Raw genomic sequence first — 10,434 nt, forward strand, 5'->3', positions numbered from 1 at the left:
CATGGGAAAGGACGTCATTTCCTTCATTCAAAAAGAAAACAGAAAACCTGAAATTATGAAACAAGCCTGCAATTACCAAGGGAGTCTTTGATAGGCAACATCGGACTTGTCTGAGTATCTATGTCACAGGTCTCTTTAGCCTGGTGATATTCTGCCATTTCTTTTAGAAATTCCACGAGAAAACCTAAAAAACACAATGTACATAAATTTGGTCTCACAACTTTCATTCAACCATTGCTCAGTCACTGTTTATAAATTTTAGGTTTATAACATTATCCTGTTTTACATTAGGTATTTTTAAAGAATAGTTTCTGAGGGAAGTCCTTCCCAAGCACAACACAAAAATCTAGAAGTGATAAAGAGAAACCTTTAACATAAAAATTAAGAACTTATATGTGGCATGAAATAAAGTCAAAAGACAAATGATAGCTGGAAAAAATAGTTACTATATTTTGGAGACAGAGCACTAATTTTCATATCAAAGAGCTCTTACAAATCAGTAAGAAAATTCTTAAAAGGGCATGGACAAAGAGCTTAGAGATAATTTTAATGTCAAATAAACAAACAAAATCATAAACAAATGCAAATTAATACTGCAACAGAGAGATCCTATTTTCCCAATAAGACTGCTAAGATTAAAACTCTGATCATACTTGAAATGCTGACAAGGGAGTGGGGAAACTGGCAGGCTCAATCACTCGGGAGGCAAATTTGTCAATATCTGTGTATTTAAAATGAACATGACCTTTAACCTAGTCTTTCCACCTCTAGGAATTCACACGGCTACACTTCCACAAGGACACAAAGGGTGTACACACTGCACACTGCTTCTAATGGAAAAACCCAAACAAGACAACAAAACCTCCATCAACAGGTGGTTAATTAACTACATTCTTTAAAAAATAATTAGTCTAAATATGGCTATAGAAAAATATATTGGTGACTAAAGAAAGCAAATCAGAAAACAGTTATCTATAATATGACCTCATTTGTGAGTGTGAGTTTTCATAACAGAGACATAGGTCCCTGTCAGGGAATAGACAACAGTTAGGTGCAAAATATTTTCCTACATGTTTTCTGATGGCCTTAAACCTCTTTTTTAAATTTTTTTTTAATATATTTATTATTTTTTACAGAGAGGAAGGGAGAGGGATAGAGAGTTAGAAACATCGATGAGAGAGAAACATCGATCAGCTGCCTCTGCACACTCCCTACCAGGGATGTGCCCACAACCAAGGTACATGCCCTTGACTGGAATCGAACTCGGGACCTTTGAGTTTGCAGGCTGACGCTCTATCCACTGAGCCAAACCAGTTAGGGCGCGGCATTAACCTCTTAATTGGAAGTCACCAAGTTTTAAAATCACTTCATTTTAACAGTGGCTATTTTACAGTTAGCCCAGAGTTCTATACAAACTTTGCCACTAGGACTCCTGACATGTCTGCTATTCATAGTTTTTGAGTTTTAGAAATTTTACTAGGATGCTAGATGAAGCTCAAGTTCAACTGATGTTTCTTTCTTTTCAGCCAGATTGAGCTTTGAACAAAGGAAATTCATCCTAAAATGCTACTGGAAGTTTGAAAACACAGCTGAAGTACAAACACTACCTCTATAATTATTCAAAGTGTATCTTATTTGAGTATCTAAGAGCTATTAAAAAATTGAAGTTTAGAGGAAATGATCTCCATTTGTCAAAATAATGGATTCTTCTGCTTATTCAAAAGGTCAGGTATTGTCAGCAAAAAAAAAAACAAAACAAAAAAAAACCAACACCATAAATTAATTCAAATTAGATTCCCTATTCTTCCCTCTAAAAATTATTAGTTTCATACTTTTATAGGAAAAATACATGACAAAGATGGTACTATATCTCTATAAAGATGAAAGCTCCTACCTTTTTTGTTTTCTTTATCAAATCCTGAGACCTATTAAAATAAAGCATTTCACTTTTATTAAACTATTGAGGTATAATTAACAAACCAAAGCAGGTTATAAAAACTAAATAATCCTACCAGGGATTTGTAGAGACTGGATTCAGGCTTGATTTTAATGAGTTGTAACAGATCCTGCATAGTAAATACCTTAAGGAAAAAAAAATATTAATTAAGTAGACATTTTTACATTAATGTTTAAATGATGAATTAAGATGTTTCTGAATATGACTAGTAATCATTTTCAGATTAAATAAAAAATAAGATTATAACTGCTCATATAAAATTGAAGCTGTTTCTTATACTACTAAGTAAATTACAATAAACATATTGAGATTATATGGATAAAATATTTTTTCTTGATCATGCAATTAATCTCCAAATATTTCACAATGAAGATGACATGCCTAACAGAAACGACAGAAATGGTTAGTGCCTTACAGATGATAAACACTCAAACATTTGATGAACCAATGAATTCATGAGTGAATTCCAGGGCCTTTCAATTGCAGTAATCTTTTTTAAATATTATTGCTTCAAAATGTAAATAAACTAAATTTTTACTGTCTTTACAACTATGAATGACTAAAGTATACTGAAAATAGTTTTAAACAAACATTTTGGGTAGCTATTCTTAATATATTTTCCCAGTACAGCACATATCACTTACTACATCTACGCTGAGAACACTAACATGATTTTCTATTGGTTTTCCTTTAAAGAAAATATTCTGCATGGCATTTTATAACAGTAAAAACCTGCAATCATGTGAGGTAGATTAATTACTGCTCTAATCACTATATAACTGGCTATTGCTCATTCAATAAATAAAACTGTGAAATGTAATGACAAACCTAGACTGATGGACCAAAACAGAATTCCTAATGTTGATAAGTAAAATTTGGTTGTTAATGAATAAATATAGCATATGTAAATTATAAGTTTTTCAAATATTAGAACTGTTCATGATTTCTTAAAACTTCTGAATATAAAACTTTTGGTCAATTACAGATAGGATAAAGAGAGCCAAAACACAGGGATAACACAGAGTGCACCTTAATGTCAACTATGGATTTCAAGTGATAATGATGCCACAATGTAGGCTCATTAACTGTAAAAATGATGATAATGGGGGAGGCTGTGCATGTATGGGGGGAGAGGGCATACGGGAACTCTCCCTTCCTTCTCAATTTTGCTGTGAACCTAAACTGCTCTAAAAAGTTAAGTCTACTTCAAAAAAAATATATGGAAAGTTTGCTATACCTGCCTTGAAAATACTAATAAAGTATGACTAATATATGTTCAATGGTAATGGTAGAGGAATAGTTAAAATAACTAGAAAAGTGATAAACGTGTTTTAATATTTGAGAACACCACAGATTTTTAAAAAATTAATCTATTCCTTCTGTTATATAATCACAAAGAAGAGAAATATCTAGAAACAGAGACTGTGGCATCAGTTTAGATTTTAGAGATCTAGATTTACTGCCCTATGTTGCCACCTCAAAATCCTGTGACCTTGAGCAAATCACTCACCTCTCCAGACTCTGGCTCCTCATCTGGGACACAGGTACACCTGCAGTGTGACTAGCCCAGTGCCAAGCTCACAACAGTCAACATAAATGGCAGTTATGAGTCTGAGTCAACTATGTGGAACATAAGATCAATTCTAGCTCTGAAACATTTCGTGATTCTACACAACACAATTTAACAAAAGACTAATGAAGATTCCAAGGAACTGATATATCAAATTGAGTACTCCTTTGGTGCATTATCTAAAAAATAACTGAGAAATGGACCAAGACAGCCAAGGAGCACTCAGCTACTGTGCAGCACTTTATTATCATCTTGGGGGGTGGGGGGGGGAGCTGTTAATAGAAAATTCGGAAACAGTAAGGAAAAACTTTACCTTTTCTTCTGCCAAGCCACTTTCTGGGAAGAAAACCGAAAGTGAATACTCATAGCCACATCTTTGTAAATGATCTGCCACTAGGGAATTAGAAGCGCCTATTAAAAGGGCACTCCCTTCCACTGAAATGGACGAGGGCCGCATTTCTCCGCTCAATACAGGGTGCATCAATTCTTGAATGAGTTGCTTTCTCAGTTGTGTCTAGTTCAACGACAAAAAAAGAGAAAAGAGACAAGAGGGAAAATACTTTTAGCAGGATTTTTGCACTGGAGATAAACAGATTTGCCACACGAATTAGAAACCTTTTATTTCCACAGTGGTTCTAGATCCATGGACAGAAGTTAGAACTTCTTTGTTGCATATTTTGTCTTACCCTGTGAGACAAGCAGCCCATGGGTTCTGCCCAAAGTCTGCTTTCACCAGTGAAAGCTTCCCAAGTGAACTGGTGGTGAGTCAGAACACATGTCAACTCTTACTTGTCTTCCCTAGGAGCCCATTTCAGCAGCCTTTGGTCAAGACACCAATCATCAGAGAAAATTCTGCTGCTTCCGCAACAGAATTCTGTGGATTATTGGAGGATATGAAAACAATATTGGGTGAAACCAGTGTATTGAGCATATTGATAAAAATAAAATTCCCCAAAAGGAAATAACATATGCAAGAGAGAAACCAGTAAACCTAAAGAAGGCTTATTAACATGCACTTTCATATATAGTATTTACATCTCAAGACATTTTATAAATAAGGAAATTTAGATTCAAGGTGAGTAATTTTTTAAGGTTATAACTAGTGTTATTATTCCTTTGGGTTTTAAGAAAATCTCTAAATTAACTGAATTACTGGATATTTGTTCTCATCTATTGTGCATATAAGCTGGAAACGTAATTGGGCTAAGCTTAAGAGTATGCTGCCTATATCCATGGGGTTCAACACTAAGTAGTATCTAATGTGTTCATATTAATAGAATACAAGCAAGAAACAAAAGGAGTTGCTATACTTCTATCTCCTATCCTTCAGCTAGAGAGAAGTATGTAACTACCAGCACAGAACAAGACTCATACATCAAAAATCCTATAGTACAAAAGACATTTATATTGAGCAGAATATGCATGTTCTGCCTCATCTAATGTCATTCAGTAACAGAAATAATAAAACAAGGAAAGAGAAACTACAGCATTCTCCACTAGTAAAATTTAGAGGTGGTTTAATGAGATTTGTAACATGCTAAAGAAGTAGTATATTTAGATTAATTGACAAAAGTGATTCAGGGTGTCCTGCAAACAAGTACTGAAATAGGATAAAATTTAAATGAGTGACATAAGCAGGTTAAAAGGAAAATAAGAGAAGAATAAAAGTAAATGACATCATAGATGAATTCCCATATTGACAAATACAAAAGGCAAGCCATCTAGCACTTGCTAGAAGAAATGGCAAGACTGGCTGGGGGCTTTCCAGCAGTCAATGCAGAGAGAGATACCCATTCATAATTAAATCTTGAAATGTCCCTAAGGAAAGAATAAATACAATTATTGTGGGGGGAGGGTAAGTGGGAGAGAAGAGACTTGGGAATCCTTCTGAGACATCTTTCAAGAAATTCACAGACTGAGTAGACTAAAAATATGAAAAGGCCTTGATAAACTTTAATAGTTATCTGTGACTTCGTACTTAATCATAAATACAAATTCTTTTCAAACATCCAAATAGAATGAGTTAGGCCACTAAAAAATTCAATAAACGAACTCACCCCAACCACAGTCCTTAAACTGAGAAAAAATTAGCTCAGACAGAGAGAGTAAAACTCTGCCCTGCCATTGACCAAGCTGTAATTCCAGAAACAGCCAGCTGCAAACAGGAAACATTTCTCCCAAGAATATACTGCAGCTATAGAGTGAATAAGGTTAGCATAACCCCGATATCAAAGCCAAACAAGGATAGCTAAGAAAGGACTAGTCAATTGTAACTACAGATAGGAAGCCAAACAGTACCAAATCTAATCCAGAAACACAGAAAAAGAAAAAAAAATTCCATATTCAGGAATGCAATAACCATCCCACGTTAGGTCTAGTAATGCATTACACACTACAATTAACTCCAGGTGGGTTAAAGTGTTAACTATAAAAACTGAAGCCTTTTAAGAAACTTTAAAAAGTGATTATTCATGCTATTAGTGGAGAAAAATTTACTGAGAATAATCAGCAAAAAAATCAATGGATTTGACCATATAAAAATATAACATCAATATTTTAGAGCCAAATTAGAATTGAACACCAAAATAAAAGTATTACCAAAAAAATGACAAAAAAAGATTAATAGTTTCTATTAATAGTTTCTATTAATTACTATTCTTACACAATAAGAAAACACTAACATCCTAAAAAAATGAGCAAGAGACAAACTGCCAATCCATGGAAAACAGACAAATGGCCAGGAACTATGTGCAACATCATTAACAATCAAAGGAATAAATACTAAAATGAAGGCTGCTTTTCAATCTTAGATTGGTTTTTTCAATGTCGTGATAATAATATTGGAGTGAGATAAGCATTCTCAAACTGCTGCTGTCATATACACTATTACAATCTTTCTAGAACAAGAAGCCAAGAGCCTTAAAAAAATGCTTATGCCCTTTGATTTTCCAGGATAAAGAGTCATACAAAGCCACTTAATTAGGCAAAAATGAGAAATGCAATTGCAGGATGTATAGACCTAGGATGTATTCAACATTTTATGTGTAAAACATACTTCTGAAATATACATATATATATAGTAATGAAAACATATTTTAACTACTCTTACTCCTTGCTATTAATTTATATATAAAGTGTATTAATAAATATTTGCTGCCCAAGCTAAATATTAATCAGGGGATTGCTACACAGATTATACATACATACAAACATGGGCCTGTTGCCACTGAAAACGAGGATTGCAATGAACATTTAAGGACACAAGAAAATGCTTATTATATAATATTGAACTAAGAAGAATACACACATACACACACAAACCATTATGCCAATAAGTTGCTGAATCAGAGATGACTTTCCTCCTTGATGTTTTTCTGTATTTTTCAGGTGAATCTGAAGTGATGCTGTGTGTTTTTTTAAGTTACAAAAACAATGAGGGAGGGAGAAGAAAAAAAAACCCACCAAACTCACTTTTCCTCAATTTCCCATTTTAAGGGTAAAATATACTTCTGAAATGTATATAGCAATGAAAACATGCTTGAGGTAATCCTACTCGTTGCTGTTAACATATATAAAGTATAATAATAAATATTTGCTACCCAAGCAAAATATTCACCAGGGAACTGCTACTTAAATTACACATACATCCAAACATGAGCCTAGGGCCACTAAAATTAGGATTTCAAGGAACGTTTATGAACACAGGAAAACGCTCACCATATAATAGTGAACTAAGAATAACACACCGTTATACCAAGTGGTTGAATCAGATGACTTTTCCTCCTTTGTTTTCTGTATTTTTCAGGTGAATCTGAAGTGGTGTTGTTTCTTTAGTTACAATAACAATGGGTGAGGGAGAAGTAAAAACAAACTCACATTTCCTAAACATCTCAGTGTAAAATATACTTCAGAAATGTATATAGTAATGAAAACATGTTCGAGGTAATCGTATCCATTGCTATTAACCCTATTTCTTGCTGTTAACTCATACTAATAAGTATTTGCTGCCCAAATTAAATATTCAGACCTTTCCATGTGTTTTTTTAAAGTTCTCATTCTCCAAACTATTCTACGGTGAGCAGCACATGTAACGTTTTCTATATGGTGTCAATGTCGTTCATTCCAACATGACTATTACAAAACCACATATTAACTCAGGAACGTACAAACCAGCTTCATAAAACAAGCCTAACCTTACTAAAATGTGCTCATTTTATCAAGCTACTCGCTCCTATCTGAATGTCAGTCAATAAATCTATTTGAGTATGAAACCGGGCAAACTCTAAACCGTTTGAGAATGCTTTCCAGGATAACGAGTTCTACAAAACATAAAAGCGTCCCTCCCCAATACCATCTGCATATCGTATTATTTGTAAAACCAAGACCCGGTGGGTTTAAATGCGGACTCCCTGTTACCGCTTCCACCTGTAAACGTTACAGAACAGATATGCCTATAGCCGATACCTTGAGGGAGTCCAGGATACCTCGGTCCTTGAAGGTCTGGTACAGCTTTCTGCGTAGCTCATCTTGAGTCAACACGTCCTCTTTAAAGGGCATGGTGAGCTGGAAGAGAAGATGCCGACGGTTACTGGGCAGGCAGAGGGCATAGGCATTTCTGAGGACGGAAGAGTGGCTGACATTCGGGAAATCAGGAAAGCCCCGCGGGGACAGCGCTTTCAGGACAACAAGCAAGAAGCTTCGTCCCCCCACATGCGCACCCGGTTGGCACTTGAATGGAAAACGAACAGGAAGCGCCCTCTCCTCACTCGCGCCCAGTTGGCGCTTTAACCAATGAACACAAAGCCTCGCCCCCTCACGTGCACACCCGGTTGGCGCCTGAATGGAAAACGAACAGGAAGCGCCCTCTCCTCACACACACCCAGTTGGCGCTTTAACCAATGAACACAAAGCCTCGCCCCCTCACGTGCGCACCCGGTTGGCGCCTGAATGGAAAACGAACAGGAAGCGCCCTCTCCTCACTCGCGCCCAGTTGGCGCTTTAACCAATGAACACAAAGCCTCGTCCCCTCACGTGCGCACCCGGTTGGCGCCTGAATGGAAAACGAACAGGAAGCGCCCTCTCCTCACACACACCCAGTTGGCGCTTTAACCAATGAACACAAAGCCTCGCCCCCTCACGTGCGCACCCGGTTGGCGCCTGAATGGAAAACGAACAGGAAGCGCCCTCTCCTCACTCGCGCCCAGTTGGCGCTTTAACCAATGAACACAAAGCCTCGTCCCCTCACGTGCACACCCGGTTGGCGCCTGAATGGAAAACGAACAGGAAGCGCCCTCTCCTCACACACACCCAGTTGGCGCTTTAACCAATGAACACAAAGCCTCGTCCCCTCACGTGCGCACCCGGTTGACACTTGAAGGAAAACAAACACAAAGCTTCGTGTTGGCGCTTTAACCGAAACATTAAGAAGCTTCGTCCTTTCAAGTGCGCACCCGGTTGGCGCTTTCACGAAAACAAACAAGCTTCGTCCCCTCACTCGCACTCGGTTGGCGCTTTCCCGAAACAACCAAAGGACTTGTATGCAAGCATATAGGCCTGAACAATGGACACAGACAGGGGGGTGAGGGCATGAGTGGGGGTTGGGGGGTAACGTGGGGATAAGGACACATATGTAATAACTTAATAAATTTTTTTAAATATATTTCATTGATTTTTTACAGAGAGGGAGAGAGATAGTTAGAAACATCGATGAGCGAGAAACATCGATCAGCTGCCTCCTGCACATCTCCTACTGGGGATATGCCCGCAACCCAGGTACATGCCCTTGACCGGAATCGAACCTGGGACCTTTCAGTCCGCAGGCCGACGCTCTATCCACTGAGCCAAACCGGTTTCGGCTGTAACTTAATAAATCTTTTAAAAAAGAAGCTTCGTCCCCTCAAGTGCGCACCTGGTTGGCGCTTGAACGACAACAAACATGAAGCTTCGTCCCCTCACGATTGGCACTTGAAGGGAATCAAACACGAAGCTTCGTCCCCTCACGCAAACCCGGTCTGCGCTTTAATGAAAAGAAACACGAAGCTTCGTCCCTTCAAGCGCGCACCCGATTGGCACTTGAACGAAAACTAACAGGAAGCTCCCTCTCCTCACGCGCGCCGTGTTGGCGCTTTAACGGCTTTAACGGAACGAACACGAAGCCTCGTCCCCTCACGTGCGCACCCGGTCGGCGCTTTAACGGAACAAACACGAAGTTTCGTCCCCTCACGCGCACCCGGTCGGCGCTTTAACGAAACAAACACGAAGTTTCGTCCCCTCACGCGCACCCGGTAGGCGCTTGAAGGAAACAAACACGAAGCTTCGTCCCCTCATGCGCACCCGGTTGGCGCTTTAACGAAAATAAGCTTCATCCCCTCAAATGCGCACCCGGTTAGCGCTTGAATGAAAACAAACAAGCAGCTTCGTCCCCTCAAGTGCGCACCCGGTCGGCGCTTTCACGAAAACCAACAAGACGCTGCACCCCACACGCGCACGCGGTCAGCGCTTTAACGAAAGCCAACAAGATGCTTAATCTCCGCCGGCATCAGCTTCCCACCGAGCCAGTCCCGCCCGCCCCGCCTCAAGGTGGCAACGAGGGAACTCCCTACCTCCAGAGCCCAACCGCGGTGCCGGGGAAACGCTCAACGCTCTCCCGCCCACCCCGAACTAAGAACCCTGCCGCATAAACGCACTTCCTCCCCTCGGGTTGCTATGGGTGGGTGGGGTCGTGTACCGCCCGATCGCCACTCTCACCGGAGGCTGGGAGGTAGAAACATCAGGCGAGGAGTCTGGGAAACCCGGGTCCCGGGACGCCGAGGCACCACGTGGTTCCGCGCCGCTCTCAGCCGGTCCCGCCCTCTCCCCGAGACCCGCCAGGTTGAGCGACCTAAGTCCGGAGCGTTACTGCGCCTGC

The 10,434-nt window shown here is 39.3% G+C and overlaps 1 protein-coding gene across 12 annotated transcripts in view; it reads right to left on the reverse strand.

Moving 5' to 3' along the window:
- OFD1 (OFD1 centriole and centriolar satellite protein) overlaps positions 1 to 10,422 on the reverse strand; it is a 36,479-nt gene extending 26,057 nt beyond the window's left edge. For 11 of the 12 annotated variants that reach the window (XR_004967033.1, XM_036306170.1, XM_036306177.1 and 8 more), the window contains exons 1-6: positions 10,275 to 10,422; positions 7,992 to 8,090; positions 3,841 to 4,041; positions 2,013 to 2,081; positions 1,895 to 1,925; positions 77 to 184 (exon numbers count right to left, since the gene is read on the reverse strand). Coding sequence is in view for 11 of the 12 variants with exons in the window: in XM_036306170.1 (XP_036162063.1) it covers positions 77 to 184; positions 1,895 to 1,925; positions 2,013 to 2,081; positions 3,841 to 4,041; positions 7,992 to 8,084 (502 nt within the window). In the remaining variant the exon portion in view is untranslated. Of the gene's footprint in view, positions 1 to 76; positions 185 to 1,894; positions 1,926 to 2,012; positions 2,082 to 3,840; positions 4,042 to 7,991; positions 8,091 to 10,129; positions 10,178 to 10,274 lie in introns of those variants that run through there. The other variant, XM_036306167.1, reaches the window with a different exon arrangement.
- Positions 10,423 to 10,434: the final 12 nt, after the last annotated feature.

This window comes from Myotis myotis, unplaced genomic scaffold (genome assembly GCF_014108235.1).
Source record: "Myotis myotis isolate mMyoMyo1 unplaced genomic scaffold, mMyoMyo1.p scaffold_m19_p_4, whole genome shotgun sequence".
NCBI classification, from domain to species: Eukaryota; Metazoa; Chordata; class Mammalia; order Chiroptera; family Vespertilionidae; genus Myotis; species Myotis myotis.